The sequence below is a fragment of the Drosophila yakuba genome, chromosome 3L (genome assembly GCF_016746365.2).
Source record: "Drosophila yakuba strain Tai18E2 chromosome 3L, Prin_Dyak_Tai18E2_2.1, whole genome shotgun sequence".
Lineage (NCBI taxonomy): Eukaryota > Metazoa > Arthropoda > Insecta > Diptera > Drosophilidae > Drosophila > Drosophila yakuba.
The window spans coordinates 7,726,207-7,753,886 of NC_052529.2; the positions used below are offsets into that span (position 1 = coordinate 7,726,207).

The 27,680-nt window shown below is 41.6% G+C and overlaps 5 protein-coding genes across 7 annotated transcripts in view; 2 read left to right on the forward strand and 3 right to left on the reverse strand.

Annotated features, from left to right (window-relative positions):
* Positions 1-3,317: 3,317 nt before the first annotated feature.
* Positions 3,318-4,107, reverse strand: LOC6533262 (pupal cuticle protein Edg-78E). Its single transcript, XM_002093952.4, has 2 exons — positions 3,881-4,107; positions 3,318-3,806 (listed from the first exon to the last, which is right to left on the reverse strand). The coding sequence occupies exons 1-2, from the start codon at positions 3,890-3,892 to the stop codon at positions 3,435-3,437; spliced, it is 384 nt and encodes a 127-aa protein (XP_002093988.1). The 5' UTR covers positions 3,893-4,107; the 3' UTR covers positions 3,318-3,434.
* Positions 4,108-7,315: 3,208 nt separating this feature from the next.
* Positions 7,316-8,806, reverse strand: LOC6533263 (pupal cuticle protein Edg-78E). Of its 2 annotated transcripts, none has more exons than XM_015194395.3 (3): positions 8,750-8,806; positions 7,879-8,142; positions 7,316-7,804 (listed from the first exon to the last, which is right to left on the reverse strand). In XM_015194395.3, exons 2-3 carry the CDS (start codon positions 7,888-7,890, stop codon positions 7,433-7,435), a joined length of 384 nt encoding a protein of 127 aa, XP_015049881.1. In that variant the 5' UTR covers positions 7,891-8,142; positions 8,750-8,806; the 3' UTR covers positions 7,316-7,432. The 2 variants fall into 2 exon arrangements, with proteins under 2 accessions (XP_015049881.1, XP_002093989.1); XM_002093953.4 differs by lacking the exon at positions 8,750-8,806 and adding an exon at positions 8,209-8,659.
* Positions 8,807-9,091: 285 nt separating this feature from the next.
* On the reverse strand, positions 9,092-10,108 carry LOC6533264 (pupal cuticle protein Edg-78E). Its single transcript, XM_002093954.3, has 2 exons — positions 10,037-10,108; positions 9,092-9,975 (listed from the first exon to the last, which is right to left on the reverse strand). The coding sequence occupies exons 1-2, from the start codon at positions 10,046-10,048 to the stop codon at positions 9,469-9,471; spliced, it is 519 nt and encodes a 172-aa protein (XP_002093990.1). The 5' UTR covers positions 10,049-10,108; the 3' UTR covers positions 9,092-9,468.
* A 4,589-nt stretch (positions 10,109-14,697) lies between these two features.
* LOC6533265 (pupal cuticle protein Edg-78E) lies at positions 14,698-15,381 on the forward strand. The gene is made up of 2 exons (XM_002093955.3): positions 14,698-14,834; positions 14,899-15,381. Exons 1-2 carry the CDS (start codon positions 14,715-14,717, stop codon positions 15,268-15,270), a joined length of 492 nt encoding a protein of 163 aa, XP_002093991.2. The 5' UTR covers positions 14,698-14,714; the 3' UTR covers positions 15,271-15,381.
* A 1,435-nt stretch (positions 15,382-16,816) lies between these two features.
* Positions 16,817-27,680, forward strand: part of LOC6533266 (formin-J) — a 30,306-nt gene continuing 19,442 nt past the window's right edge. For both annotated transcript variants that reach the window (XM_015194396.2, XM_002093956.4), the window contains exon 1: positions 16,817-17,409. The gene's annotated coding sequence lies outside the window, so the exon portion shown is untranslated. The remainder of the gene's footprint in view (positions 17,410-27,680) is intronic.

Here is a 27,680-nt window from a genome sequence, read left to right on the forward strand (position 1 = left end):
TATTGGTATTTCAACAGAATGAGCGAAAATTCAGCACTTCACTCACCCGAAAGTTTTCCTTTGCAATTATTGTGGGAAATTATTTTTCATTTTGCTAGCAAAAGTCAAAAGTCTGGGCATTCATTCCCCTCCGCCATCAACTGACCATCTCAAATGGCCGGAACTATTGTTATTAATACTGCCAGTGAATGTTTTTCGTTGCGTTGCCCATACCCACATACTTTTTTTCGGCTCTGAGAAAAATTACACAGCAAATGGAAAGTGAAAAGTAGAAAGTGGAAAGTAAGTAAGGCATTAAAGTTGGATATTCCCTTCGCCAGCTGAAGAATGTTAAAGGGAAATTAATTTCCTGCGAATCCCTATAAATATGAATACAACAAAAGGGCTGAATGGCTCCCACTCCGGTCATCATTTTGCTCGCTTCTTCAGTTTTTGCTTAATTGAAATGCTCGCCCGTTCCGGGTTATGCTTTCCCGCGGAGGAAAAAAGGAGTCCTGGCAGGTCCTTGCTCTCATATTTTGGCAGCTACGTGACACATGCCGTGACCATGTTCTCACCGAGCTGCAAACAAAGTAATTTTTTTATTTCGCCAGCCGTTGTTTGGCTGCTTAAATATGGACATGGCATGGCCCCTCAATTCCGCCCGTGGCCACTCGCAATCCCGACAAATAGAAAAGGTATCCCTGTGTCTCCCACAAACGTATTTGCATTGAAACGGTCACAAAAGGGTAGTTCTGTTTGTCTATTCTTGATGTTCGGGCAAAAAAAAAGTGGAGAAGTGGGCCAGACACTGGGCCAAATGCGCTACAGTTGGTTGGGTTATGGCCAAATAAAAGACGCACAGAGAAGCTAATTTTGTGCATAGTTTATACCGACCATAAATCCAAATTGCACGGCAACTGAGCTTAGGGTTATTGGCCCATTTGCTTAATGCCTGAATATACGGGCTAAAATTTCCGGGAAAGTGCACCGGCTTATCTGCACCCGCATTACTCAAAGGCTTAACGAATCCAGCCCAACTGATTTTAGATTACAATACAGAAGTGCAAGAGTAAACATAAATACTTGAGCTACTTAGATTTTCACAACATTAATATGTAACCTCATGGCTTTAAGATATATGGAAATATAGGCACGTTTCAATTATTTAAACTTTACAAACCGTTTATGCATATTTTGCGCTTTACGATTCCGCTGATATCTCGCAATTATTTAAAAATGTATTGCTTTTCAGGACAAACAGCAGATCTGAGCCCAACCTGCTCCAGTTTACGACTTGGCACATGAACGACAATCGCCGGGAATAAACAGCAGAATACTCGGGATACGACAGTCACAAACCATTCAGTGTCCTGTATGTTTGAGACCCAGACCCCAAAACGAGGTGAACCGGAAAAAAGAGCCACATTTCCACAACGCATTTATAATTAGATTTTCAGCAAAATCAGAAATAAAAGTTTTTGATTACACAGCAGCTTTGTGCTGTTGTCCCCCGCAGAAGTTGAATCCCAGCACCAGGAACACCTGAAGCACCTGTGCCACCACCTCAAGTGGTGACCGCAGATCCACAGATATAATGGGTTGACATTGGCATGAGCGTTGTTACGACCGAAAATTGAAGAGCGAATCATAAGCTTTTACAGCATCGTCCTTTGTCCTCTTTGGGTTGCTAAGTTTTATGGCAGTTCACACATCGCATATTAACTCTTCCCGCGTCCCGATCTTTTTAATTAACTACTCATATCCGCCGCTGAGCGTGCCTAATTGATATGAGAGTCCCGCTCCAGAGTTTGCCAGACTTTCGCCAATTTTCCTTCGATTTTCCCACCATTTTCCGCCGCCAAAAAACCATCACGCATCAATGGCGCTGTGTGCGTGTTAGCCAAGTGTCTTATGAGTCTGTGTGAGTCTGCTGCTGCTCCTGCTCCTCTGAATGTAAGTGTCTTAATGAATTTCCATTTCCAGCAGACACTTATTCAATTCCCGGCCATAAAATCGCAGCCAAAAGCAGAAATTAACTTGCCTCATGTCAAATGTTAATGAGCAGCAAACGCACAGTGTTTTTGTTGGCCAATTTGATTTTTATTTTTCTTTCATTCTATGTCAAGAGTGACTCCAATTTTAGATCAAAACAAGAGAGAACGCTATAGTCGAGTTCCCCGACTATCTGATACCCGTTACTCAGCTAGTGTAAGTGCGAAGGACAGTTTTTGGCGGTTTGTGGGCGTTAGAGTGGGCGTGGCCAAAAGTTTTTTGGCAAATAGATAGAAATTTACAAGACTAATACAAAAATGAAAAAATATCAAAACATTTTTCAAAAGTGTGGGCGTGGCAGCTTTGGGCGGTTTGTGGGCGTTAGAGTGGGCGTGGCAAAAAGTTTTTTTGCAAATCGATAGAAATTTACAAGACCAATACAAAAATGAAAAAATATTAAAACATTTTTCAAAAATGTGGGCGTGGCAGTTTTGGGCGGTTTGTGGGCGTTAGAGTGGGCGTGGCAACCTGAATCGACAAACTTGCGCTGCGTCTATGTCCCTGGAGTCTGTATACTTAATCTCAACTTTCTAACTTTTGTAGTTCCTGAGATCTCGACGTTCATACGGACAGACGGACAGACGGACAGACGGACAGACGGACAGACGGACAGACGGACAGACAGACGGACGGACAGACGGACATGGCCAGATCGACTCGGCTACTGATCCTGATCAAAAATATATATACTTTATATGGTCGGAAACGCTTCCTTCTGCCTGTTACATACTTTTCAACGAATCTAGTATACCCTTTTACTCTACGAGTAACGGGTATAAACATATCTCATGAATCGATTTTATTTTAAAGCCACCATTTTACCACCATTTCTCACTTTCAGCACGTGTGGTAAAATAAAGTCAACAAAGTAAGTCCACAGACTTGTTTTGGCCACAAACAAGTTTAGCCCAATATCTTTACACTTTCCATGTTATTTGAAACAAAGTCTCCCTTGAAGCTATTGTTTTTTTCGCTTTTCGCCCACGTTGACCTTGGCCTTCAGCTGTGTAGATTGCCACAGAAAGTATCTTTGGTTGCCCAGATTTCGTTTTGTGATCCCAAACAATCAGGAACGAACTCTCGAAAATCCGCTGCTGTCAAAGAAACGAAACTATAGATTTTGGGCAACTTTGGAGCCACTGTTCACCAAAGGCAATGGCATGATACTGGCGTTAAATATTCAGTATGAAGTGCGGAGCTTTGCCTTCGCTTCAGCTGGAATAAAATCTATTGTATTGTCCCACTAATTGGTTCTTTCCCAAGCAAATTAGATAGTCCGCAAATAAGTGGAATTAACACCAACTAAAAGCTGGATGTGGTTTAATCGAATGGCTGGGATGATGAACACATCGTGTGTAGACTACTTTGGCAAGCTTAAGATTACTATTTTCAATCCAGATCTAGATCTGCCTGGCGCGAACTTCACGATCGGCCAGTTCCTCGGGAGTGGGGTGCTCCTGGATGTAACGGATGGACTGCAGGATCTCCTCTGGGATTGGAGGGGGAGTGGGCAGCAAGTTGGACTGTGGGTGGAAGCCGAACTCGTCGGCGGTGTACACCACCTCGACGGGAACGCCCTCGGGGGAGATGTAGGCGAAGGATCCTTGAGCACTGTGGCCGGCATGACCCTGCTCCTTGATCTGGATACCGCTAGCCTGCTCGATGTCGTAGGCGTAGGTGCCGTCCGTATCCTGGTTGGTCAGGAACTTGGTGATGACATCATCGTTCAGTGGCGCGGCCAAGGCGCATCCGAAAAGGGCGACGACGAGGAGCTAATGGTATAGAATAGTCCAGTTAAATCACTAGATCCATGCAGAAGGAATCTGTTATCCACTTATCCACTTACGAGCTTGTACATGTTGCTGCTGCTGGTTTGTTGACCGAGGGGCTAATGCTGTCACTCTGGGCCCCCGATTGACTATTTATAGTGCTCCGATCCGATAGTCAAAGACAAAGCCGTCATGCAGACACAGACTCCGAATATGCAAACAAGTCGGGCATGCAGAGCGACCCATATTTCGCCCAATAAACTGCTTTTGGCCACACGTTTTCAGTCATTAATGCAAGATATGGAGTTCCCTCATGGGATAATAGCGGCTATTGCATACTCTCTTATGAAGGTGAAGGTTTGTTTATTATCCATACTAATTTGCTTCTTTTTTTTACAGAAATATATATGAGCAGATAAAAAATAATTTAAACGAGAAACAACGCGATAGTCGAGTTCTCCGTCTATCCTATACTCATCACTTTCTGCAATATCAAGATAAATTGGAGAAGAAAAAAAAAACATTAAAAAAAACATTTGTAATCCCTTTGTTTTCTATATAAGAAGACTTTTTTAAAAGTTTAAAGTGGAGGTGGCAACGTAAGGAAACAAACATGCGCTGCGTCAATGTCTCTCAAATAATAATAGTATAATCTCAACTTTCAGCTTTTCAAGTTCCTGATATCTCGTCGTTCATACGGACGGACAGACGGACGGACAAACAGACCAACCGACTTACGGACAGACGAAGGGACAGACGAACGGACAGATGGACGGACGGAAAGACGGACGGACAGACGGACCTGGTAAGGAATATATATATCGGACACGCTTCCTGCTACCTGTTACATACTTTTCTGCTCTACGAGTTATGTGCAAAAACATAATAAATCAAAAATAAATTACATTATTGGGTGTTACTCTGCTGAAAACACCTATAAATACCCTTTAAAACCATGAACTTGGGTGGAGCACTGACACAACCTCAATGCATCAAAATCAAAGTCAAATTTTGCTCTTCGGCAAACACCAATGGTAAAAACCAGCGAGATTATCAACAACAAATAAAACTTGTTAATTTATTCAATGATTCGAGTTACAACATTTTTTCAGCTCGTGACGCGAATCAACTTGGAATCGAAGGGCCAATGACAATTTGCATAATACAACCTTCCGAGCAGCAAAAAAAACCAGCGCGTATTTATTAATTTCTGATTGAACTTGCACCAGTCAGAATTTATATGTATGAATATAGATAATGCTAGAACAAGATCGTCAAAATTTTGCTCGCTTCAGTTTTTGCTTTGTTTTTGAAATGTTCGTCAATTCCGAGTTGTGCTTGCCCGCGGATAAAAAAAGAAGTCCTGGCAGGTCCTTGTCATTTCCCAGGACTCGCTCACATATTTAGGCAGCTACGTGACACATGCCGTGACCATGTTCTCACCGAGCTGCAAACAAAGTAATTTTTTTATTTCGCCAGCCGTTGTTTGGCTGCTTAAATATGGACATGGCATGGACCCTCAATTCCGCCCGTGGCCACTCGCAATCCCGACAAATAGAAAAGGTATCCCTGTGTCTCCCACAAACGTATTTGCATTGAAACGGTCACAAAAGGGTAGTTCTGTTTGTCTATTCTTGATGTTCGGGCAAAAAAAAGGGTGAAGAAGTGGGCCAGACACTGGGCCAAATGCGCTACAGTTGGTTGGGTTATGGCCAAATAAAAGACGCACAGAGAAGCTAATTTTGTGCATAGTTTATACCGACTATAAATCCAAATTGCACGGCAACTGAGCTTAGGGTTATTGGCCCATTTGTTTAATGCCTGAATATACGGGCTAAAATTTCCGGGAAAGTGCACCGGCTTATCTGCACCCGCATTACTCAAAGGCTTAACGAATCGAGCCCAACTGATTTTAGATTACAATACGTAAGTTCAAGAGTAAACATAAATACTTTCGTTTCTTTGATTTCCACAACATAATTGTGAAACCTTATCGCTTTAAGATATATGGAAATATAGGCACGTTTCAATTATTTAAGCTTTACAAACCGTTTATGCATATTTTGCGCTTTACGATTCCGCTGATATCTCGCAATTATTTAAAAATGTATTGCTTTTCAGGACAAACAGCAGATCTGAGCCCAACCTGCTCCAGTTTACGACTTGGCACATGAACGACAATCGCCGGGAATAAACAGCAGAATACTCGGGATACGACAGTCACAAACCATTCAGTGTCCTGTACGTATGAGACCCAGACTCCAAAACGAGCTGAACCGGAAATAAGAGCCACATTTCCACAACGCATTTATAATTAGATTTTCAGCAAAATCAGAAATAAAAGTTTTTGATTACACAGCAGCTTTGTGCTGTTGTCCCCCGCAGAAGTTGAATCCCAGCACCAGGAACACCTGAAGCACCTGTGCCACCACCTCAAGTGGTGACCGCAGATCCACAGATATAATGGGTTGACATTAGCATGAGCGTTGTTACGACCGAAAATTGAAGAGCGAATCATAAGCTTTTACAGCATCGTCCTTTGTCCTCTTTGGGTTGCTAAGTTTTATGGCAGTTCACACATCGCATATTAACTCTTCCCGCGTCCCGATCTTTTTAATTAACTACTCATATCCGCCGCTGAGCGTGCCTAATTGATATGAGAGTCCCGCTCCAGAGTTTGCCAGACTTTCGCCAATTTTCCTTCGATTTTCCCACCATTTTCCGCCGCCAAAAAACCATCACGCATCAATGGCGCTGTGTGCGTGTTAGCCAAGTGTCTTATGAGTCTGTGTGAGTCTGCTGCTGCTCCTGCTCCTCTGAATGTAAGTGTCTTAATGAATTTCCATTTCCAGCAGACACTCATTCAATTCCCGGCCATAAAATCGCAGCCAAAAGCAGAAATTAACTTGCCTCATGTCAAATGTTAATGAGCAGCAAACGCACAGTGTTTTTGTTGGCCAATTTGATTTTTATTTTTCTTTCATTCTATGTCAAGAGTGACTCCAATTTTAGATCAAAAACATATCTCATGAATCGATTTTATTTTAAAGCCACCATTTTACCACCATTTCTCACTTTCAGCACGTGTGGTAAAATAAAGTCAACAAAGTAAGTCCACAGACTTGTTTTGGCCACAAACAAGTTTAGCCCAATATCTTTACACTTTCCATGTTATTTGAAACAAAGTCTCCCTTGAAGCTATTGTTTTTTTCGCTTTTCGCCCACGTTGACCTTGGCCTTCAGCTGTGTAGATTGCCACAGAAAGTATCTTTGGTTGCCCAGATTTCGTTTTGTGATCCCAAACAATCAGGAACGAACTTTCGAAAATCCGCTGCTGTCAAAGAAACGAAACTATAGATTTTGGGCAACTTTGGAGCCACTGTTCACCAAAGGCAATGGCGTTAAATATTCAGTATGAAGTGCGGAGCTTTGCCTCCGCTTCAGCTGGAATAAAATCTATTGTATTGTCCCACTAATTGGTTCTTTCCCAAGCAAATTAGATAGTCCGCAAATAAGTGGAATTAACACCAACCAAAAGCTGGATGTGGTTTAATCGAATGGCTGGGATGATGAACACATCGTGTGTAGACTACTTTGGCAAGCTTAAGATTACTATTTTCAATCCAGATCTAGATCTGCCTGGCGCGAACTTCACGATCGGCCAGTTCCTCGGGAGTGGGGTGCTCCTGGATGTAACGGATGGACTGCAGGATCTCCTCTGGGATTGGAGGGGGAGTGGGCAGCAAGTTGGACTGTGGGTGGAAGCCGAACTCGTCGGCGGTGTACACCACCTCGACGGGAACGCCCTCGGGGGAGATGTAGGCGAAGGATCCTTGAGCACTGTGGCCGGCATGACCCTGCTCCTTGATCTGGATACCGCTAGCCTGCTCGATGTCGTAGGCGTAGGTGCCGTCCGTATCCTGGTTGGTCAGGAACTTGGTGATGACATCATCGTTCAGTGGCGCGGCCAAGGCGCATCCGAAAAGGGCGACGACGAGGAGCTAATGGTATAGAATAGTCCAGTTAAATCACTAGATCCATGCAGAAGGAATCTGTTATCCACTTATCCACTTACGAGCTTGTACATGTTGCTGCTGCTGGTTTGTTGACCGAGGGGCTAATGCTGTCACTCTGGGCCCCCGATTGACTATTTATAGTGCTCCGATCCGATAGTCAAAGACAAAGCCGTCATGCAGACACAGACTCCGAATATGCAAACAAGTCGGGCATGCAGAGCGACCCATATTTCGCCCAATAAACTGCTTTTGGCCACACGTTTTCAGTCATTAATGCAAGATATGGAGTTCCCATCATGGGATACTAGCGACTATTGTATGCTCTGTAATGAAAGTGAGGACTGTTATTACTGAGTTCCCTGAACATCATATACCATCTAAGCATATACCTTACTTAGCTAGTGGAAATGCACTTTCCTCTACCAGTGAGATACTTCTCAACGAATTTGGTATACTCTTTATATGCTACCATTAATATGCTACTCTGCAGAAAACACCTGAAAATTCACTCCCAAGCAGAGCTATACCCTTTAAAATCATGAACTTGGGTGGAGCGCTGACACAACCTCATCAAATTCAAAGCCGAATGTTTGCCGAAGAAACACGAACAATGGTAATCGAGATTATCAACGGCAAATACAACTTGTTAATTTAATCAACCCGGCAATGATGATTGAAGTTACTTCATTGAAGGGAATTTGCATAATACAACCTTTCGAGCAGCAGCAAATACCAGCGTGCATTTATTAATTTCTGATTGAACTTTCCCCAGTCTGAATTCATATATAGATAATTCTGAACGAGATTTCTGCACACTTGTAGGAATATCTCAAGGGGTTAGCCACTGCGATGATGCATGTGGGCGATGCGATGGCATTGACACAGAGAAAAATATTAGTGTTTAAGCGAAAATTAAATATTTTTACTTACTAATAATAGTGCTTAAAGGTGTGAAGGTATACACATTGCCTACTGACCAGTTGTGATGAGGTGTAAAACTGGTTTCTCACACTTGTAAGCAAATCCATCACTTTTGGCATTCAAAGGGGAATTCCCTTCTAATTTTTGCTAAAATTGATATTAATTTTCATATTGCTCACATTGAAGAGGGGACTTCCCTAAGTCGTTTTTCCTTTTAAATGTTTCTGAATCAGTTTACCAGTTATGATTTATTTAGTTGGCATATTTTTTCTCACTGTGCAATGGCTTCGGGCACGGCCATATGCTCTCGTCTTGGCCCAGGCACTCATAGTATAAACAAGCATATTAAATTGTATTTTTCTTTTATTACATTATTATTATCTCTGGCAATAAATGTCAACGTCAGTCGAGCCGCCAACGGACACGGAATGGAGGAGCACGGCTCACAGGACGAAGGACCTTTGAGCAGCCCGGGAGCATGTTGATGGAAATATATATATACAGTGTGTGTGTGTGTGTGCGTGTGCGTGTGGGTATGCGAGTGGGTGTGCCACCGCGTCCAGATGTAGTTGCTCCGATGTTCTTTCTGCTGTTTGATGGGCACCACCATATATGCTGGATGCCATATATGCTATGATGTTCTGGATGTACTGACTATGCAAACAGACAGGCGAAAACAACATGGGCAGCTGGACGAGATGGAAGCGGATGCAGTAGATGGTGCCGCCTTATACCTTCCTGTCGTAGGGCAGGACCTGACCCACGGACACCACTGGCGACGAGGCAGGTGCGAGCAGAGCTCCAGCTGGCTGCAGATACTGCGCACCCTGCTCCTGACCATGATGGTGGTCATGATGGTGCTCATACTCGCCATCCTCCTCCGGGTGGTTGCGATTGTACTCCAGCGACTTGAGGATGGCCTCGGGAATGGGATGCGGTGTGGGCAGGTGTTCGCCCTGCGGCTGGAATCCGTTCTCATCGGCCGTGTAGGTCAACTGGATGAGCTGGCCCTCGGGTGTGTAGTACTGCGATGAGCCGCTGGCATAGTAGCCACCCACTCCCTGCTCCTGCTGGGCAATGCCGTTGGATGTCTCGAACTGGTAGTTGTAGCTGCCATCCCCCTGCTTCAGCTCGTTGACAAAGCTCCGGATCTCGGCATGGGCATCCGGGGAATCGGAGGGACGAGCCTGTACTGCGAGCAGGAGCACGGACATGGCCACAAATACAACGACGTTCTGCAATCACATGAATTGTTATTATATCCCTTTGGGGAGCTCCTTCTTGTTTTTGACTTACGATCTTCGACATTTTCGCCTGGCTTAGGTTGAGATTTGGTTTATGGTTTATTTGCTGGTTTGACCCTAAGAGCTAAACTGTGTTTGATGGCTCAGTAACCTCGACCCGGCGCTTTTATACCCCAGAAAATCCGAATTGATCTGCCAACGAAAGTGAGGAAAGTGTTGTGTGCAACCATTAGACCTGATGGTGATGATAATTGTGGTGGTGCAGAAGGGGGGGGGAACTGGAACTCATCACATCACATGTGGCAGCTCATTTTGGATTTCACAGCCGAGAGCCAGCAACGGTTGCAAGCGGCAATTAACTCGATTTTAGGTGGCTTCCACAGCTAGTTCCATTAACAAAGTTTCGAGTGAAACAGAAACCGAAACCGAAACGGAAACTGAAACAGAAACAGAAACCAACCTGGTACTGGCCACCTGGTCGATTGACCCCTCTTCTGCAGCTCCACTTCCCGCGGGTCAAGAGACCGCAGCTCTTCGCTGCCGGCGCTTGAGTAATTAAGTGTTTGTGTTAATTCATTAATTAACCACGACCAGGTTGCTCACCACCAATCGTGGCATATTCGTATGTAAGATGACCACTTTTACGAAATCCGTAATGGATTCACTGTGCCCCAAAGATTTATCAGTGCCTTGTATCCAGTTAAGTGGATGAAATGGCTCGTGCTTTGGGTTTGGTGGATGTGCTGGGCGTGAAATGCTCAATGGATTCTCCCCATCCCACTCACAAATTATTGCTAATTTTTCCCTAGTTTGGAGCAGATGCTAATCAATCAGAATTTGAAAGCGGCCTGGCCATAATTCACATGCAAAATGCACCTGGCTTCGGTTTTCGGGCAACTGGTTCCGCTCATAAATTTCAGTTAACAATTAGGTCATGGGAAATATGGTTTTATGCCTCTACTGCGCTGCTACTGGCCAAAAGCATTAATTCAATCATTTATTCTTAATTTATTGGTTTTATTTCCCTTACCAGTGAATGTGCTATCACACATAATAATTTAATTATTAAGTATTAATTATTCAGTATTTTATGGTGTAACCTTTTTAAAGCCTTAACTTTAAGATTCTTAATTTATCAGTTTTATTTATTTCACCATTGAGTGTGCTTTCACACTCAATAATATAATTATGAAGTATTTATTAACAGTGACCATCAGTATTTTATTTTCATAACTTTTTAAAGTCTTAACTTTAAGGGTCATCGTGTTTTCCCCTGTTCTATGCAGTTACATATGTTCTATAATTTAATCTTCACTTTCACAGTTGCCTGTGAAAGTGCATTAAATATACATTTGATGCACTGCCGGCATAAAAAGCCAATATATTTTTGCTTTCATTTTTGCTGCGACATTTTCATGCATGCACATAAAAATTCTCTCAGTTTTGATGGGTTTACATAAACCAGACTTCTTCTGGGTGCCTCGCCCCTCATAATTGAATTTAATTGAGGGGAAAGATGCAAATATCAAAGATTATTGCTCAAATTTGTTCAGAGCCATAAAAGCTTACGAAGTAAATCAATTAGTAGTGCGATGTTATGGCATATTCACGCATTTAAATGAATTGTCAAAAGATTCGAGCCATTCAAACAGCGAAGGGAAACGGACTTGAAACATGCAAATTGAATCAACTTTTTGATTAAAAATCCATCAGCCTTAAATATTCGCCACACCAGAAATGCATGAACAAATGTAGTCCGTTTGGTTGCCAAAAAAAAATAAATTCAAATGGATGAAAATCCAATTAATTGGGTTATTCAATGAAGCCGTGTGCTGATTTAAATTGAAGCTACAAGTGCCAACTTGCCAAAAAAAAAATAAGAAAAAAACCCCACCTCGAGCCGAATTTCCAAAGCGAATCGAAATGAAAGTTGCAACTACAAGCAATTAGCAGAGCCATTTCGTCTCTATGGATTGAAGGTCGTTGCGCCAAGATTTTCGAAAGTCGTTGACTTTGTTTGCCGGCAATCCATCGATCGATCTGTATTTGTATCACCATATAAAACAACAAAAAAAAAAATCAAAAATCCCCCAAGGGCCGACCTTCCACGCCCAACGCCAACGCTATTTGCCCCAATACTTTTGGGCGTTAGATGTGGGTTACATCTGCTGGAGAATCGGCTAAAACCTGTACCATCGAATGACTAACCATCGAATGAAACTGCATAAACCTAAACGCTCCATAAAAGTGGCCAGACAGTCTGCAGGCGTCGCGTCGATTTCGTTGACGGTGTTTTAGTTAATTAAAATCACTAAATGTATCAGATGAGTGAATGTGGAGCAGCGGATTGGCCATAAAATTCAAATGCCCATCGACGAGGTGCAGAGAAAGAAAAAGGGCGCACTCTTTATATAACATGATATTAAAAACGCTTAAATTACCATTAATTTATTTGAAATATATATAGTACACCAATAACAATATTATTTGGTAAATAATGATAAATAAAGAAGAGATGCCTTTATAGTTTCTATGCTCTTTGTCTAACTTAGCTTCAACGCTTCTTGAATGCCTGATATTATTAAGATATTATTTATTTAGAATATTATTTTCTCACAGTGCAGATGCGGCACTGCTCGTTAAGTAAACATTCAAAGACATGCCCAAACTAGGGCTAAAACAGCGACCTTCGGCTGGACTGGATGGGACCAGTCTGAAACGGACTGGAGAAGTGGCCGCCACCGAATGTGGGTCAATTGAGTTGGAGCAGGTGAGCGTGAGGAACTGGCCAAGGAGTCGCTGCACTAAAGCAAGTCCCCTTTTTTGTTCACATTTTTGTATATTTTCCGCTGGTGCTCCTTGTCTCAGCTTAATGCGCGCGAAGATGGATTGATGCCCTAATGGATGGATGGGGATTTGGAGGAGGAGGAGCAGCAGCAGCAGGCGCAATTGGGGGAGTAGAAGGAGGTGGAGCAACAGCAATGACAAAACATTAAGGGGCAGGATGGTTAAGTACAGCGGAAGCGGCTTAAGGCAACCGGCAATGGCACAGAGGAAACTCCAACGAATCGTAACAACTTTTGCTTTTCATTTAAAGCCGCCCAAGCGACGAGCACCGGACAATTGTGTTGGCCAAAAAAAAAATACGCACATATATATATGTGTGTATAAAGGAACGTACAGCAAAAAAAAATAAATGCCCAATTGCCGGACAGCCGGTTTGGGGCATAAAAGCCGAAAGTAACACCAAAAAGGCCAGCAAAACAGAGGGCAGATAATGCTGCTCCTGCTGCTGATGCTGCTGCTGCTGATGCTACTGCCTCCATGCGACATCGCCCCTCATCACATTCACTTTTCTCCCCAACTCGGAGTCAGATTCTTTCCGAGCAGCAGACGCAGTCTGGTCAGGTCTGGTGTGGTCCGGACTGGCCAGCCAAGCCGTTCAATCCATGTACTTATAAAAGGCCAACACAAATCTTGCAGGGGAAACAGCGTGTGCCCTTCTTGTTGCCGCCAGTCGATGCCTTTTGGCCACTTTAGCGATGGCAGACTGACACCTTTAACATGGCCCAAAAATAAGGCGGCAAGCTTGTTATATATATATATTTATATATATGTATATATTGAAATAGGTATGGCAAGCTCATGGTCTAGCTTATTTAAAATAAAAGGTTTTGTATTTGTATAATATAATTTTAGAAATATCTAGACAATATTAAAATATAAAATATTTACGAAATTCCTGAACTTGCATAAATAAGCAATAAAATAAAAAAGTTTTAAATAAGCTTGCAATTTTAAAGTTCAATATTAGTTTATTTACTTAGCACCTATGTAAGTATATTGTTTTATAGCCTTTTTTCCTTTCTCATACTTTGTCTAATTTACTGCCCAAAAGCTTTAAGTGATCAGACTTTCCGCTTGAAATGAAGCCATAGCTCCAATTTTCCCCCACTGAAGCTTCGCACTTCCCGTGAGTCACGTCACCGTCATCGCCATCGACGCTCATCGCAAGTTTTCTTATCAAAACTTAATACAAACTTGCCTGCTCCGCTGTCGATAAGCTTTCGTATTTTCGGACAGTCTGCCAATATTGGTGGCAAGGTCGTTCGTCTGCCTTGCTGCAAAGCTGAGGTTGCTTGCCACTTCCTTTTGGGTTTTTCGGCTTTTCCAATTTTGGACGCGCTTGGTGATTTTGTAATAAATGAATGCGTTGACCCAGCATGTGAGGTTCTTAATCGATTTCGCTGTTACTGCGAACGATTTATTATGAAGTTTCGCATATGATTTTGTGGCACCAGGGACTAGGCGCAACATTTATAAATGATCCTGCCACAAAAAGCCAGGCGCTTTAAAATAATTTGCGAATACGTGGGGAAGGCAGTTTATAAGGAAATAAAGCGATGGGGCAACTATAAATTGCGCTAACCAAACAACTTGCGGAGGTGTTAATGAAAAATTAACCCCTCGCCGCAGACCTAAGAATTGATTAACCGGCTGCCAACAAGTTGAACAAAAAGGAGCATAAAGTTTATGGCCAACAAAAAACTATCTCACACGCACACACCAATATCACTAAAGCAGTAAAGCACTAAAATCACCGAAGAGTCTTGAAATGCCAGTGTGTGTGTACTTTTCGTATCTGTGAGAGGGGCAGTTGGCAGTTCAGGTTCAATGCTGCAAATTATACGCGTTTTTCGGCGACTGCGACTGCGAGTGCCCGGCCCAAAATGATTGGCGTGCCAAAATGCTATAAATGCGATGCCAGGCCAATTCGGTCATATTCATTCTCGTTGCGAGTTCACAGTGACAACAAGTCCAACCCAATCCACATCAAAATGAACAAATTCGTGAGTTCAGGATTTTCGGTTTAAGAGGCAAACTCTTTCAACTAGCATTATCCTTATCCCACAGTTCGTCCTTGCCGTTGCCGCCCTGGCTGTGTCCTGTGTCCAGGCCGACTCCTTCGATGCTCGGGCCGAGACTCGCGAGTACAAGAGCGACCTGAAGGAGGATGGCAGCTATGCGTATCAGTACCAGACGTCCAATGGCATCGCTGGCCAGGAATCGGGTGTGGGCGGTTACTATGCCAGTGGCTCGAACGCCTACTATGCGCCCGATGGTCAGCTCATCCAGTTGACCTACACCGCCGACGGCAATGGCTACCACCCAGCCGGCGCCCATCTGCCCACGCCGCCTCCAATCCCAGCGGCCATCCTGAAGTCACTGGAGTACATCCGCACCCATCCCCAGCAGGAGAGTCGCCAGGGTCAAGGACGATTCTAGACCAAGTGGGCGTGCCAGCACCACCACATCACATGTTGAGCGTTATTCCAGCTAGTTTTAAGTCATTTGAAAATAAACCTTGTTTGAGCCATCAAACATTTCCATAAACAAGTCGAGGCTTTTTTCGAATTTGGGTGGAGATAGCGTTTGCGGGTAGTGAACAGATTTGCTGATGGAAGATTTCACATTCGCAAGACGTTGCTAACACAAACTAATTATCTGTGATCTTAAAGTTAACCAGAGGCTTGCATACTTGAAAGTCTTGCATTTATCATTACCCTTTGAATAACAAAAAATACTATTTTCTCATAATCATGAAGCAAATTAATTTGAATTTATCAGGAGGTAAAATTAATACATTTTACTTACTAATTTACGAAATTGCAGTTAGTATTTTATAAACAAACACCTTGAAGAGGTTTACAGAGGGCTTTCTTCTTATTTTTAAGTATGAGAAAATTTTAAATGCATTTGAAATTCAAATTTTTGGCGCCAATCGTTGCTTCGGTTAAAATCAGGGCTTCTAAAACGCTCATCGCTTTGCAGTCAATACTCATTGCCATTCATAGCGACACGCAAAAAATAAGAAAATATCGATAGCTATCTAGGTACACAATGCTTGGCGCGCCTTTTAAAATATGATGGATCAAAGTAAACCGAAACATACTGACATTACTTTTAATAAACTTAACTATTATCTAACAAGTATTTAGTACTGATGGTAGCATCGTTAAGTCTAAAACTAGTGTCTTTTAATACGAGCGAAAGAAATTAAAATTATTAATAATTTGTATAAATATTTGTTTAGTTTACTTTGTTGTTTAATTTAATGTTTGTATTAATTTAATTCGTGCAGATAAAATAAGCAATCAAAATATACCATATATGTATATGATAAGAAATAACATAATACTTACAGAAAAGCTTATAAGATATATTCAGCTAATTTAAGCTACTATATGCCATTATATTAATAGTAATAGTAGTATTAATAGTAATAGTAAAAAAATAAAAATATAGTTTAAATAATAATATATTAAAGTCTCTATTAAAAACACAAACGGATATTTTAAAATTTAAATATGCTCACCAGTGCCTCTCTGTTATTACGAACTGGCTCGCGAACCGGTTAGCAGCGCATGTTATTTGCGTTACAGCTGTTAACCGTTAACTGTCAATGTTAACAATGGAATTCGTATTTTCACAAAATATAGTTATAAATGCTGTTAGAAAGGATTCGTTTGTTTAGTTTGTTTCTAAAATCTTCAGTTCATATAGAACCATTTTTTATGCTCTTGAAAAAGAATACTTAATGCTGATGATGCCATTCACTACTTTTTTGTATTATTGCTTACATTTTTACATTTACATAATTTTGAGAAAATTCAGTTTAAGGTTTGCGGTAAGCATTTCTTCCACAATTTCGAGAATAAGCTTCAGAAACTTGGACACAATAACCTATCGATAAAACAAGCAATCGATTTTAAATGAACGCGCGGAATCGGGCGATCGGTAGAAGATGAAGCCGCGCAAGCTCGCCGTCACTTCAGTCACTCGCGATCACTCGAACGAATCGGTTATCCGGTATTTGGCATCCGGCAGCAGGTGTGAGATGTTAGGTGTTTCTTCGTGGTGTTTAGTGTTGTTCGGTGTTGTTTCGCGTTGTTTTCAGTTGCTTTGAGCCGAGAACTCCGCTCAGCGGCAAATTGCAAATGCAAAGTGCATGTGCAGCCATCACCTAATATTTTGTTTTGGTTTTTGATTTTTGTATTTGAATTTGAATTTGAGTTTGAGAATTGAATTTGAATTTGAGTTTGGCTTTAGTGCGAGTTCTGTGCTGCGTTTTCAATAAACGCGTTTGCTTGTTGGCGCTTTCGGCTGCGTGGGCGCCAATTTCATGTGGCTGTGTGTCGCGCGTGTGCATTAGCTAATGTGTTTGTATTGCTAATTAAAACGGCAGCAGCAACAGCAACCGCCAAGTGGCAAGAACCAGCAACAACAACAGCAACAAGAACCCCTCAATAAAAGCGAAACAAAGTGCAGTCGATAAATACGATAAACGCAATTCCCCAACCGAACTTGATTTGGATCGACAGTCGGCAGGTGTTTTTCCCCCGCCGCATTGCCGCATTTTCCATGGTGAGTTTTCCGATCACTGGCCTATTAAGTCGCCTTCTTGTGTTTGCCCGCTAGTTGCGGTCAGCTGTGATAATATTTACTACCAATCGCCCCCAACAACATTTTCCCCCAATGCCGCGTAGAATGCAGCGATCGCCACAAAACTAGATCAATTACGCGGAACCATAACGCTGATAAGACTGGCGCCCTAAACAAATGATTGTAATAATGAGTTCCCCCGTGACGTTTTCCAGATATTTTTGAAGGCATAAAAAAAATATATAAAAAAATTAACAACGAACAAGCACAATTATTGCATGCAATTATTGCAATGGTTAGTTAAGGATATTTATTTATTAAGGGATATTTAAAGATAATGTTTTATTCAAACTATAAGATGACTTTCCTCAACTGAGTTACTTGTAACATAAATATACAACATTCTTAGCCGTCTTAAATCTATGTAGCCAATGAATTCTCTTGCTAACTCCAATTTAACTTATTTCTTTAACTGGCTATCTACCTATAGCGCGTTACCTTTAGCGAGTTCCGTCTGTAATTACAAACACCCCACTTGCATGACGAAAATCGGTGGTAATCGCCAGACAAATAAACAATTAATTAACGCGAGCATAATGCGGCAATAACGATTGCGTTGCTCTTTGAAAATCCGAATATCTTTAGCCACGAAAAAGGCAGGTTTTTTGGTGCCATTTCGATGCCCCGCGGAATTAGAAGCCGTGTTCAGATCTTTGCCGATACGAATCGGATTCGCATATTTTTGTGAAGGAGCCCAGGGCGGCAAAAAAAACTAAAGAACAAGAACAAGAATATGAGCAAGTGGGGCGGCTACCTGCCTTTTGGATTCCGAGAAGTGTTTTCGGTCATGATATGGCCAATATGGTTAATATATCCAAATCGAGGCAGGTTCCACCCCTCGAGGCCAAAGAAATCTCTTCAAAGCGCGGCGGCTTAATTCAAATTGATTTCATTTTTCGATTTTGCGATTCGTTCTCTCCCCACCACGAGTTTCGGTTTTTTTGGCAAACAATTTGAAGTGTCAATTTGTGTTTATAAAACTAAAATTATTTATCAAGCCCAGGCCATCGCATGTGGGCAGCGCAAACAGTTAAAAGAAGAAAAAAGCCAAGCACGCATTTAAGTTAGCTAAGTGCAGAGAGAGAAAAATCAGTCTTTCAGTAAAATATACATTTCAAATTGATATTTTAAGGGTAAAGCAATTAGAATATTCATTGTGAATGCTTCCAAATGATTCGAAGATTTTTAATTAAATTTCTACGAAGACCTGTGCCCATTTTCCTGTGCAGATATTAGTCTTTTAGTAAAATATACATTTCAAATTGTTATTTTAATGCCAAAGCAATTACAATATTTATTGTATTTGGTTCGAAAAGATTCTAAGATTTTTAATCAAATTTCTATGAAGACCTGTGTTTATTTTCCTGTGCATATATAGCAGATATACAATATCGCGAATAGCACTGCTGCCTGGCTGCAAAGTCAATTGCCAAATATGGCAGACTTGTTTGTGTGTGGTTTAATGTCACACTCACACATCTACACACTCACACACTAAGACACTCACACCATCGCAGAGATAAGTATAACTCTCTGGCTGTCAATAGCTGAGCTTTGAAAAAGGAAATTCAACTACTTGTTTCACCAAAAAACTCACTGAAATAGTCACCCAGCACTCAGTACTAGCGCTTCGCTAGCTGGCTTTCCTTTGTCTCTCGTCTTTCGACTGTCGTCAATAAACATTGAAATTAGCATGCGTCCAACTGAATTTATTCCCTAATTGTTATCTAAGCTGCGAGGGCCTAAAAAGGCAGCCAGATCGACGGATGAGTGTGCCAAATCAGCCAAAAACAGATTACAAAGGCCTCAGCTGGGCTCAAAGCCTGGCTTTAACTGGAAATTCTCTGTGACTAATTGGCTTGGGGAGCTTGACTAATTGCATCGCAATCGCTGGAAAGGCAGTTGGCCAATAATTAACTCGATGCCAAGCGAATTCCGCAATAGATTTTATTTGCGCAGGGCTTCTGTTTTTATGGTTTACTGATTTATAATCTGCTTCCGATTTAATCCGAAGCGAAGTGATCTTAACAGATTAACAGCAATTAGATAGGGTTTTTTTAAAATGTCTGCTATATTATATATTTGATGTATTCATAACCTAAATATTCAGCTTTTTATTGCCGCTTTATTGCGACTAATCTTGATAAATTTGATCGCTTCATCGAATTTTTATCTCTTTTCACCTTCGAAATTTCGTTGCTTACATATTTAGCTAATCAGAAAGGGACACCTATTTTTTAATATTCATTTAAAAAATTCCTTGACATTCTTTTTTTGGGTATAAAGTGTTCATCCCTATTTTGTATATTTATGTAGAAAACAATACATTACTGTTCAATTTGATGTACTTGAGCTATGCCGAAGCACATTTATTAGATACTTCCCATCTAATTAACACATTTTATTCAATTCTGTGGGTTTCCAGTGCGAAGGGCATTGGGTATACTCAACCACTTCCACCTTATGCAACATCGCTTCGTTTCTTTGCGTCAGCGAGCCAAATGGAGAATACTAATAAAATAATAAAAATCGCGGCTCCCTCGCGTAACGCGGCTGGCCAACCTACGATCAGCAGCCAGCAACGTTCTTTGCATTGACGACAGCTGCTGCTGCCGCTTAGAAACCAAACAAAAACAGCAAAAAAAAAAAAAATAGTTAAATAAAAATGATAGAAAACAAAATAAGGTATAAACAACAACGGCGATTGCAGCCAACACCGCAGTGGCAGCCGCTTATTTAATATGCAAATGAGCGCATAAAGGCAATTCATTGCAGCAGGGAGAGCGAAGCCAAGATATTTGCTAAACAATAAGTAAAGTAAGTAAGATATGTAAAATGGCAGCGAAATGCGAGAATAATTGTTATGCAGCAGCTGACGGGAGGATGCGCAGTTGTCACTTGGCAACTGCCATTTTATTCTTTGCACTTTTTGCCGCGTTTCATTCATCATATTCATTATAAGTTTAAGCCAAAAGCCAACTGCCCACGCAAGCCAGTGATTTGATGTGGCAATAAGCGATAATTATGCGAGCACAACGCGGCGTATGAGTAATTTGCGTTTGCAATTAGAAACAGGCGCCGACGTCGACGTGCTGAAATGTTCAAATTGCAAGTATTAATCTGCAAAGAACACAGCATACAGAATACAGCATTGAGCATTCAAAAACGCTGCTGCAAAACCACAAAAAGTACTAACAAATGCGGCCAGGCAGCCAAGAACGAAAAACAGGAAAAATCAAAAAAAAAAAAGAACACACACAACTGAAAAACCGATGAAGAAAAGAATCCAAGCAACTTGACAAATGCTGTGGGTGTTTCGTGTTGTTGTGAGCCCACGTTTAAAATTAATAATAAAGTACACACTCAGTACACACACACACACAGTACTACGAAAGAGTTGAATATTGAATGAAAAAAAGCCATAAGAATTTGAGTGAAGCTGCTGGTTATTTTATTTCGTGTGCCTGGCATACAAAAGCAGCAGCAAACAATAAACTTAAATATGTAATAACTTTTAAACGCTGTTGCGTACATCGCATGAAAGTCGAGGGCGGGGGTGTTGCTCCTTCGGTTAATGTGCTCATCAAATAGCCATAAATCAGCCCATTTAAAGCTCCCTGAAAGTCATTTTCGAATGTTGTAGATGATAGTTTTTTTTTGTAGGATTCTTAATGCAGGAAGTCGAGAGTTGAGACGACAGTCAGACAAACTCCACTTAAGTTTCAACCTTTTGGTTGGCCCAAAATTTGAATAAAAAAGAAATCGCAACAAAGCCAAATTCGCCATGCTTCAGTTGCGTTCCCTATTTGGAAGTTCTCGCCAGTCCGTCCGTTCATTCAGCGCTATAAGAAATCAAAGCCAACATGGCGTATGCGTAATGCGAAAGCCCAAAGACCACTGAATAGTGTGACTACTACTGCCTGCTGACTGACCCATCCGAAAGGCAACCCACACACAATCCAGTGAAATATACGAGCCACAAAGGCGGATAGGAAATAACTAACCAGGTCCAAGTTGGCCGACAAAAACAATACTGATTACAAGTTGCAAGCCGCTAATGCTGTTGTTGTTGCTGCTGTTTTTGTTGTAGCTGCTGTTGTTGTTGTTGCTGCTTTTGTTGTTGCTGCTGTTGTTGTTGCTCATTGTTGTCCATTTAAGCCTTGCCAATTTTGGCAACTTGTCGACCACTTGGCGCTGGAAGATCGCTATAGCGATGAGAGCTCCCAGCTTTCAGTTTTCAGCTTTCAGCTTTGAGTTTTCAAGCTTGCAGCTATCGACGCGACCGCCCATACAATTTGTTTCCCATATTAATTTATCATTTATAAACGATTATTGTTATATAAATTAAATTGCGCGCCCAAAACAAATTAAACTAATAATAGGAAGCGTTTTTCACGCTTTGAAACGCTTAATGCCATTGCTGGAATCGCCCATCACAACGCTCGCTGTGTAATTATTGACTTAGTCTTTGAGTTTGTGGGAAGCCGACGAACATCGTTGGCTAATTCGTAGAATCTATATGGAAATATATGTCGCAGTTCTCAGAATTATACAATTTTTGGAACCCATTGAGGTTTTTTAGCGGTTGAATAGCTGCATTGCCATTCCTAGAAGGTAACAAAGTAGCAAGAAGAGAATAAGAATTGTGCGAGAAACTTTGATTTGAAGTCTAGCTCCGATCGGAACTTTGCTAATAATAAGCTATTATTAAGAAGACTCTGAAAATATTAACTATCCTACATATATATAATATATATAGAAGATATATTGGAAGATAGACGATGGCTTGGCACTTCCGCCCCCCGATTAGCTGACCCAGTTTGCTATTTGGGCCACTTCACTCCACTCCACTTTCTAGATACCCAATATCCATTAGCCAAGTTTTTGCCATTTATCTGAAAACAATTTGCAGGGCGGCTTTGGCCAAATTTGGCGGCTGATTTGGCAAAGCCGATTACCTTGGCCCGACTTGTCAGCAGGTGAAATTTGTATGCGCCCGCCTAATTTGTTTGCTTGCCATTTTTGCATTTTACTTTTATTATTTTGCATAATTTAATCATAACCAGCGATCTTGGAAATTTGCATTCTTCACAAGAATCGAAGACAGCAGCAACATACATACATACGTAAAAAATGCGCAGACAAATAATGCGTCAATAAAATGTCAAGCGAACGACGACGAAGGTTGAGCAAACAATTGAGGAATGGCGTTAAAAATCATTATTTAATGTTATTACCCTCCCGCACAAGTAAACAAATAAAACATTAGTGCAAAGAACATTGTGAATCACGCGGGGTCTCGAAAATATTTGATGTCACGGTCGAAATTTGGATGCCTTATGGATGGCTAATATCAATCAAACCGATGGAAACGTACTACTTGTTTGCTCAACAAGCGATCAGGCCTTATTTGAGCGCCAATTATCGGCTAATAAAGCCTCGTTTAGAGTTCCACAAGTTGCATAATACTACACTTCTCAGTGGCATCAATGGGCAAAAAGGGTGTATCCCCGCATTGCTAATTCAGCTCATTTATTTGTGCCTACTTCTGAAGTTTTATTACCCTCTCGACCGCGAGCATAAATATTTATTTGATGGCGAACGACATGTGGCAGATTGGCTTTTGTGTGAGATTTTTATTTTGCCCAAGGTCGCTGCTTATTCTGGGAACATCTGCAGTTGCGGACTCTTATTAAATTTTCGCTAATTTAAGAGCATCAGTCGATCGAAAGCGGAAATTCTCGACTAATCGGCGAGATACATATATGTATATATGCATGTACAATATGCATAAGTTAGAGTGACTGGCTTACAAAATAAACAGCTCTCAAACGTTTTCTAATCCCTCTGTCTCGAGACAAGTGCCGCCCTGGGCTTTTTATTTTATTTTCCAATTTTTCTACTTTTTATTGGGTATTTTGTAAAGTGTTTGCGACGGCGCCTTTGGGTTTGTTTTGTCTGAGCTGCGGTTGCCGTTCGGCGTTGCGGTTTTTCAACAGCCAACTGCCGCCTCGAAAAAAATTCTATTAAGGCCCCAAAATCTGCTATTGATTTGCATCTATATACGAGCGAGTGGATTGCGGATTGCCGATGGCCTGGCTCTTGAGTTTGAGTTTGAGTTTGGCATTTGCGGCAACTGGAACTTGTTTCACCTACATTGTTTTACGTTTCCGCAGCTGCGTGTGCGGCTAAAAGTATCTTTGTATCTCTATCTCCGCCAGGCTGTTCTTTCTGCGCTCTGCACAGAGAATAATATCTTTATACACTCAGCGAATTTGCGCGCGACACCAAAGTGGCTTCTATGTAACAGCCCATCGGTCCAAGGTTCAGCGCCAGAAACCCATTTGAACTTTGCTACCAAAAAGCGAAAATCCAGAGATTTCACACCTATTATTTCGTGGGCCCATCAAAAACACTGCCGCTGCCAATTACAAACCGATCAATCACATCGATCGTCTCCAAATGGGGCGGACTTTAGACCCCAAAGCGACTGGCTGAGTATAACTGTAACTGCAAAATTACAATAATTTATGCATTACAATAACTCAAGTAATAACAACACACGGCTTGGTCATTGGTGCTAATAAAGCGCTCTGCGCTTGAAAAAGTGCGTAATCCAAGTTACGTTTTTATTTTTTTTTTGCCATAAAACGGCGAGTGGCAGACAAAGCCAATGCCAAAGTTGCGCTCACTGGGATAAGTCTTTGTGGGTAAAGCAGCAAAAACTCAGACGGCAGCGACTCATAAATTCATTTGTTTTCATTAAGCAACTGCTTTTTTTTTTTGGTGGGCAGAAGGGGTATGCCGTATACCTATAGGCCTCAGACAGGAAGGAAACAAGCCATCGAAACGTGAATGCTCTTCAAATCGTGGGTGCGTATAATTTTTGCACCACTTTGAATGCTGTCCATTCGTCTGTCGATTTGTTTACTTTGGGCAATTGTGTGGCTGTGAACATGTGAATAACACCGAATTAAGACTTCATTTTTGTGCTTAAACAATGGGGGCAGGAAATAATTGTGATAAGTGCCTGCTTTACTTTAATCCACTGATTATTAAATTCTTCCTGAAATCTTATAACAAAAAACACAGCTATATAGATAGCTATAGATTTTTCATACCTATTTTTTTATTTTATTTATTTATATTTTATCCATTTATTTTTCATTTTGTATGTGATGTACATGTTTCCAATGTAAGTGTTTAGTTTATTTCTATTAAAGTGTCCAGCTTAAAGTGTTAGCTAGGTATTTATAGGTCAGCTACTTAAAAGGAGTTGGTGTGGACATACCCATCTTATGCCAGTACTTATCCAGAGACTGAGTTTGCCAATGCCAGACACGTACGCGGATGTCCGTGCTCAATACCCATCCCAAATCCATATCCAATCCCGGTTCCCATACGGCGGCGATAATCGTCGATAGCCGAACTCCCCCAAAAAGTAATTAAGCACGCTGAATGGGCGTGCAATGGACTTGAGTTTTGTGAGTTTGGTTTTTGGGTGGGGAGATGTGTTGTAAATCTGGAGAGATAGGGAAATATGCCCTAGCCTGGGGGCCTGAGAGCGAGTTTTATGGCGCCTATCAGCGCAGCCATCGATCGTATGTGCTTTGTCAAATTGAAATTATGCACAGCACAGATGGCTGAGACAGCTGATCTTCAGCGCCAGACAGCTGGAGGATCACGGGCTTATGTAATTGGAAATGCGCCTGCCTGGGGTCTGAGTGGTTTAAGATTCGGTTGGGATGCAATCGGATTGGTTTTGAGCTGGAAATTGGGAGCGAAGCCGTCAAACGAACGCTGACAATTGCAGACAGCTAATAACTTGGACGGGCAATGAGCGATGAGAAATGAGAAATGGCAAATTGCACTGATCGACGATCACTGATCCCCAGATCGCCGATCTCCTGCTTTTCGCTCCATTAGAGATCCATCCACCACTTCCTCGAGAGCCGAGGATGCCCGCTAGTCATGTAACAGCTTAAAAATAATTTGCACAAATAAATCAAAGTCATAAAGAGCACAGAGCTCAGAGGAGCGAAGATCAGCCAGCGATCGCCAGCAGTCTACAACTGCAAACTGCCAACAATCCAAACTCCACAATCCATACTCCATGGCAATCCAATCCAATGGCAAACATGTTGCAATGCTTAATGTGGCTGATTTTTGCTTTGGCATCGCATAAAAGAATTTAATGAAATTTAATGAAAAGCTACACGATCGCAGACACGACCGCTACATTTGCACTTTGTTGCAATCGCCGATGTCTGCCGTCTGCTGTGAATATGAATTTGTCTCTAGGACATTTTCGCAATTAATTGAATTATCGTCGTGAATGGCAAAGGCATCCAAAGATCGATTGGGGTGCAATCAAATGCGATTCGATCCGATCCAATACGATACGATACGATCCGTGTGATCGGCAGACATGTGTGCGGGGCATGTGTATATCTGTACGTTTTTATGGCATTTTCGGTTGCAACTGCAACGTTGCAACCAGAATGTGGCATTAGCATGGCAGGGCGATCGTTGGGGTGTGGCCGTTGCAATTGCGAATCACTTGCCACAGACAACCACAAGTTTGGTTAGAGCCAACCCGACAAGCTATTAAAATCAGCCACGCTCCATTAGAGCCACAAAATGCCGACGGTGCTGGGGCAGCGCTGTCAGCGTCATTTACGCCTAATTAAACAAATTATTGCATGTTTTGATGCTCTGAGCATCGGAGCTGAGCATCTGAGCTGCAGCAAGTGGCTGTGCAAATTGCGTTTGATTCGAATCGCGTATACGCCGTGTGGCCCATGCCACAAAATCTCACAATGAAATCTTAATTGCGAGACAATGACAATGGTCGTCGTAGTCGTAGTCAGCCAAAGCTAAAGCGTTTACCATTTTATAAATAGCCCAAAGCGAGCGCAAAACCATGCCAACGAGAAGACAATGCAACAAAATAGTTAAGTTAATGCTGGCTAATATCAGGTTACAATTCAGTTACAAGTTCACGCGGCAACAATGAGGTGCAAATTGTGGGGAATTCACCACGAACTGTGAATGCACTTATGATTTTGATTATCATTGTATTTCACATTAAAATACAAATTTAGAGTATTGAAAAGAAGTGAGCCATTAATGCGTACTTAATAAATAAAAATCACTTACTTGTTTATATCACTAATATTTTCTTGTATATGCCAGTGTTACTTCAAGGTTTTCTATTTCGCTATTTCTTTATTTGAATTTTATTTTTAAATATTTTAAATATTATTTTTAAAATATTGCTACATTTCGCCTAACTTTTCCGCCAGTGTCGAAAACAACAAAGCCAAACCAGCGGTGCTGTGGGCGATGCGGCTGCCTGGAGATCAGTGGATGTATCTCACTTGCACAGAGCTGCCCCCCTCATGAGCTGCCCAATCTGTCTCGGTTTGTGGCCCGAAAAAAAAAAAGGAGGGGAAAATGGCAAAAACACAGCAACGACCGCCAAACATTGACCAACAAATTCGCCAGTCACGTGGTGTGGCCTGTGCCGCCAAAGAAATGGGAGCAATGCGCATGGTTTTATATTTACGATTATGTATTTATTTTGATGTCCAATGCAATGTAGTTCAAGTTCGAGTTGGCGCTGTGATGAGGATCGCTGCGATTGTTGTGGATCGTGGATTGGGGATTGGAGATCACGGATTGGGGATTGTGAACTGGGGATTGTGGATTGAGGATTATGGGGGATCGGGGAATTGCGCAAGTGCAGCGACTGCTGCCTTAAAGGTGAAAAGTAGCGAAGGCACCTGGGCTGGCCTTTAATCTCCGCGTGGTTAGCTATACGACTCTATATACGACTGTCTATCTGGTTGTTAGAACAGCGCTTTTCACGCTTGTCACCTGATATCTTTCTAAGCCGCTCTTAATTTATGCAGTCCGTATGGGCTTTGTTTTACTTTGTTGTTCCAACGATAGTCAAGTGCAGCTGCTGCGGATAGATCTGCAAAATGTCGAACTTACATAAATGGCAACTGGTTGCCCAACACTAAATTGAGATAGCACAGAGAACAAATTTCCCTAGAGTTGTTTAATAAAAAACTATGGATATTAAAACTCTATATGCTTTGAATTTAATGAGTAAGGAAAGTAAAAATTTGAATACACTCCCATTCGTTGTAATTTTAAATACAACCTTTTAGCAACGCTACATTTTT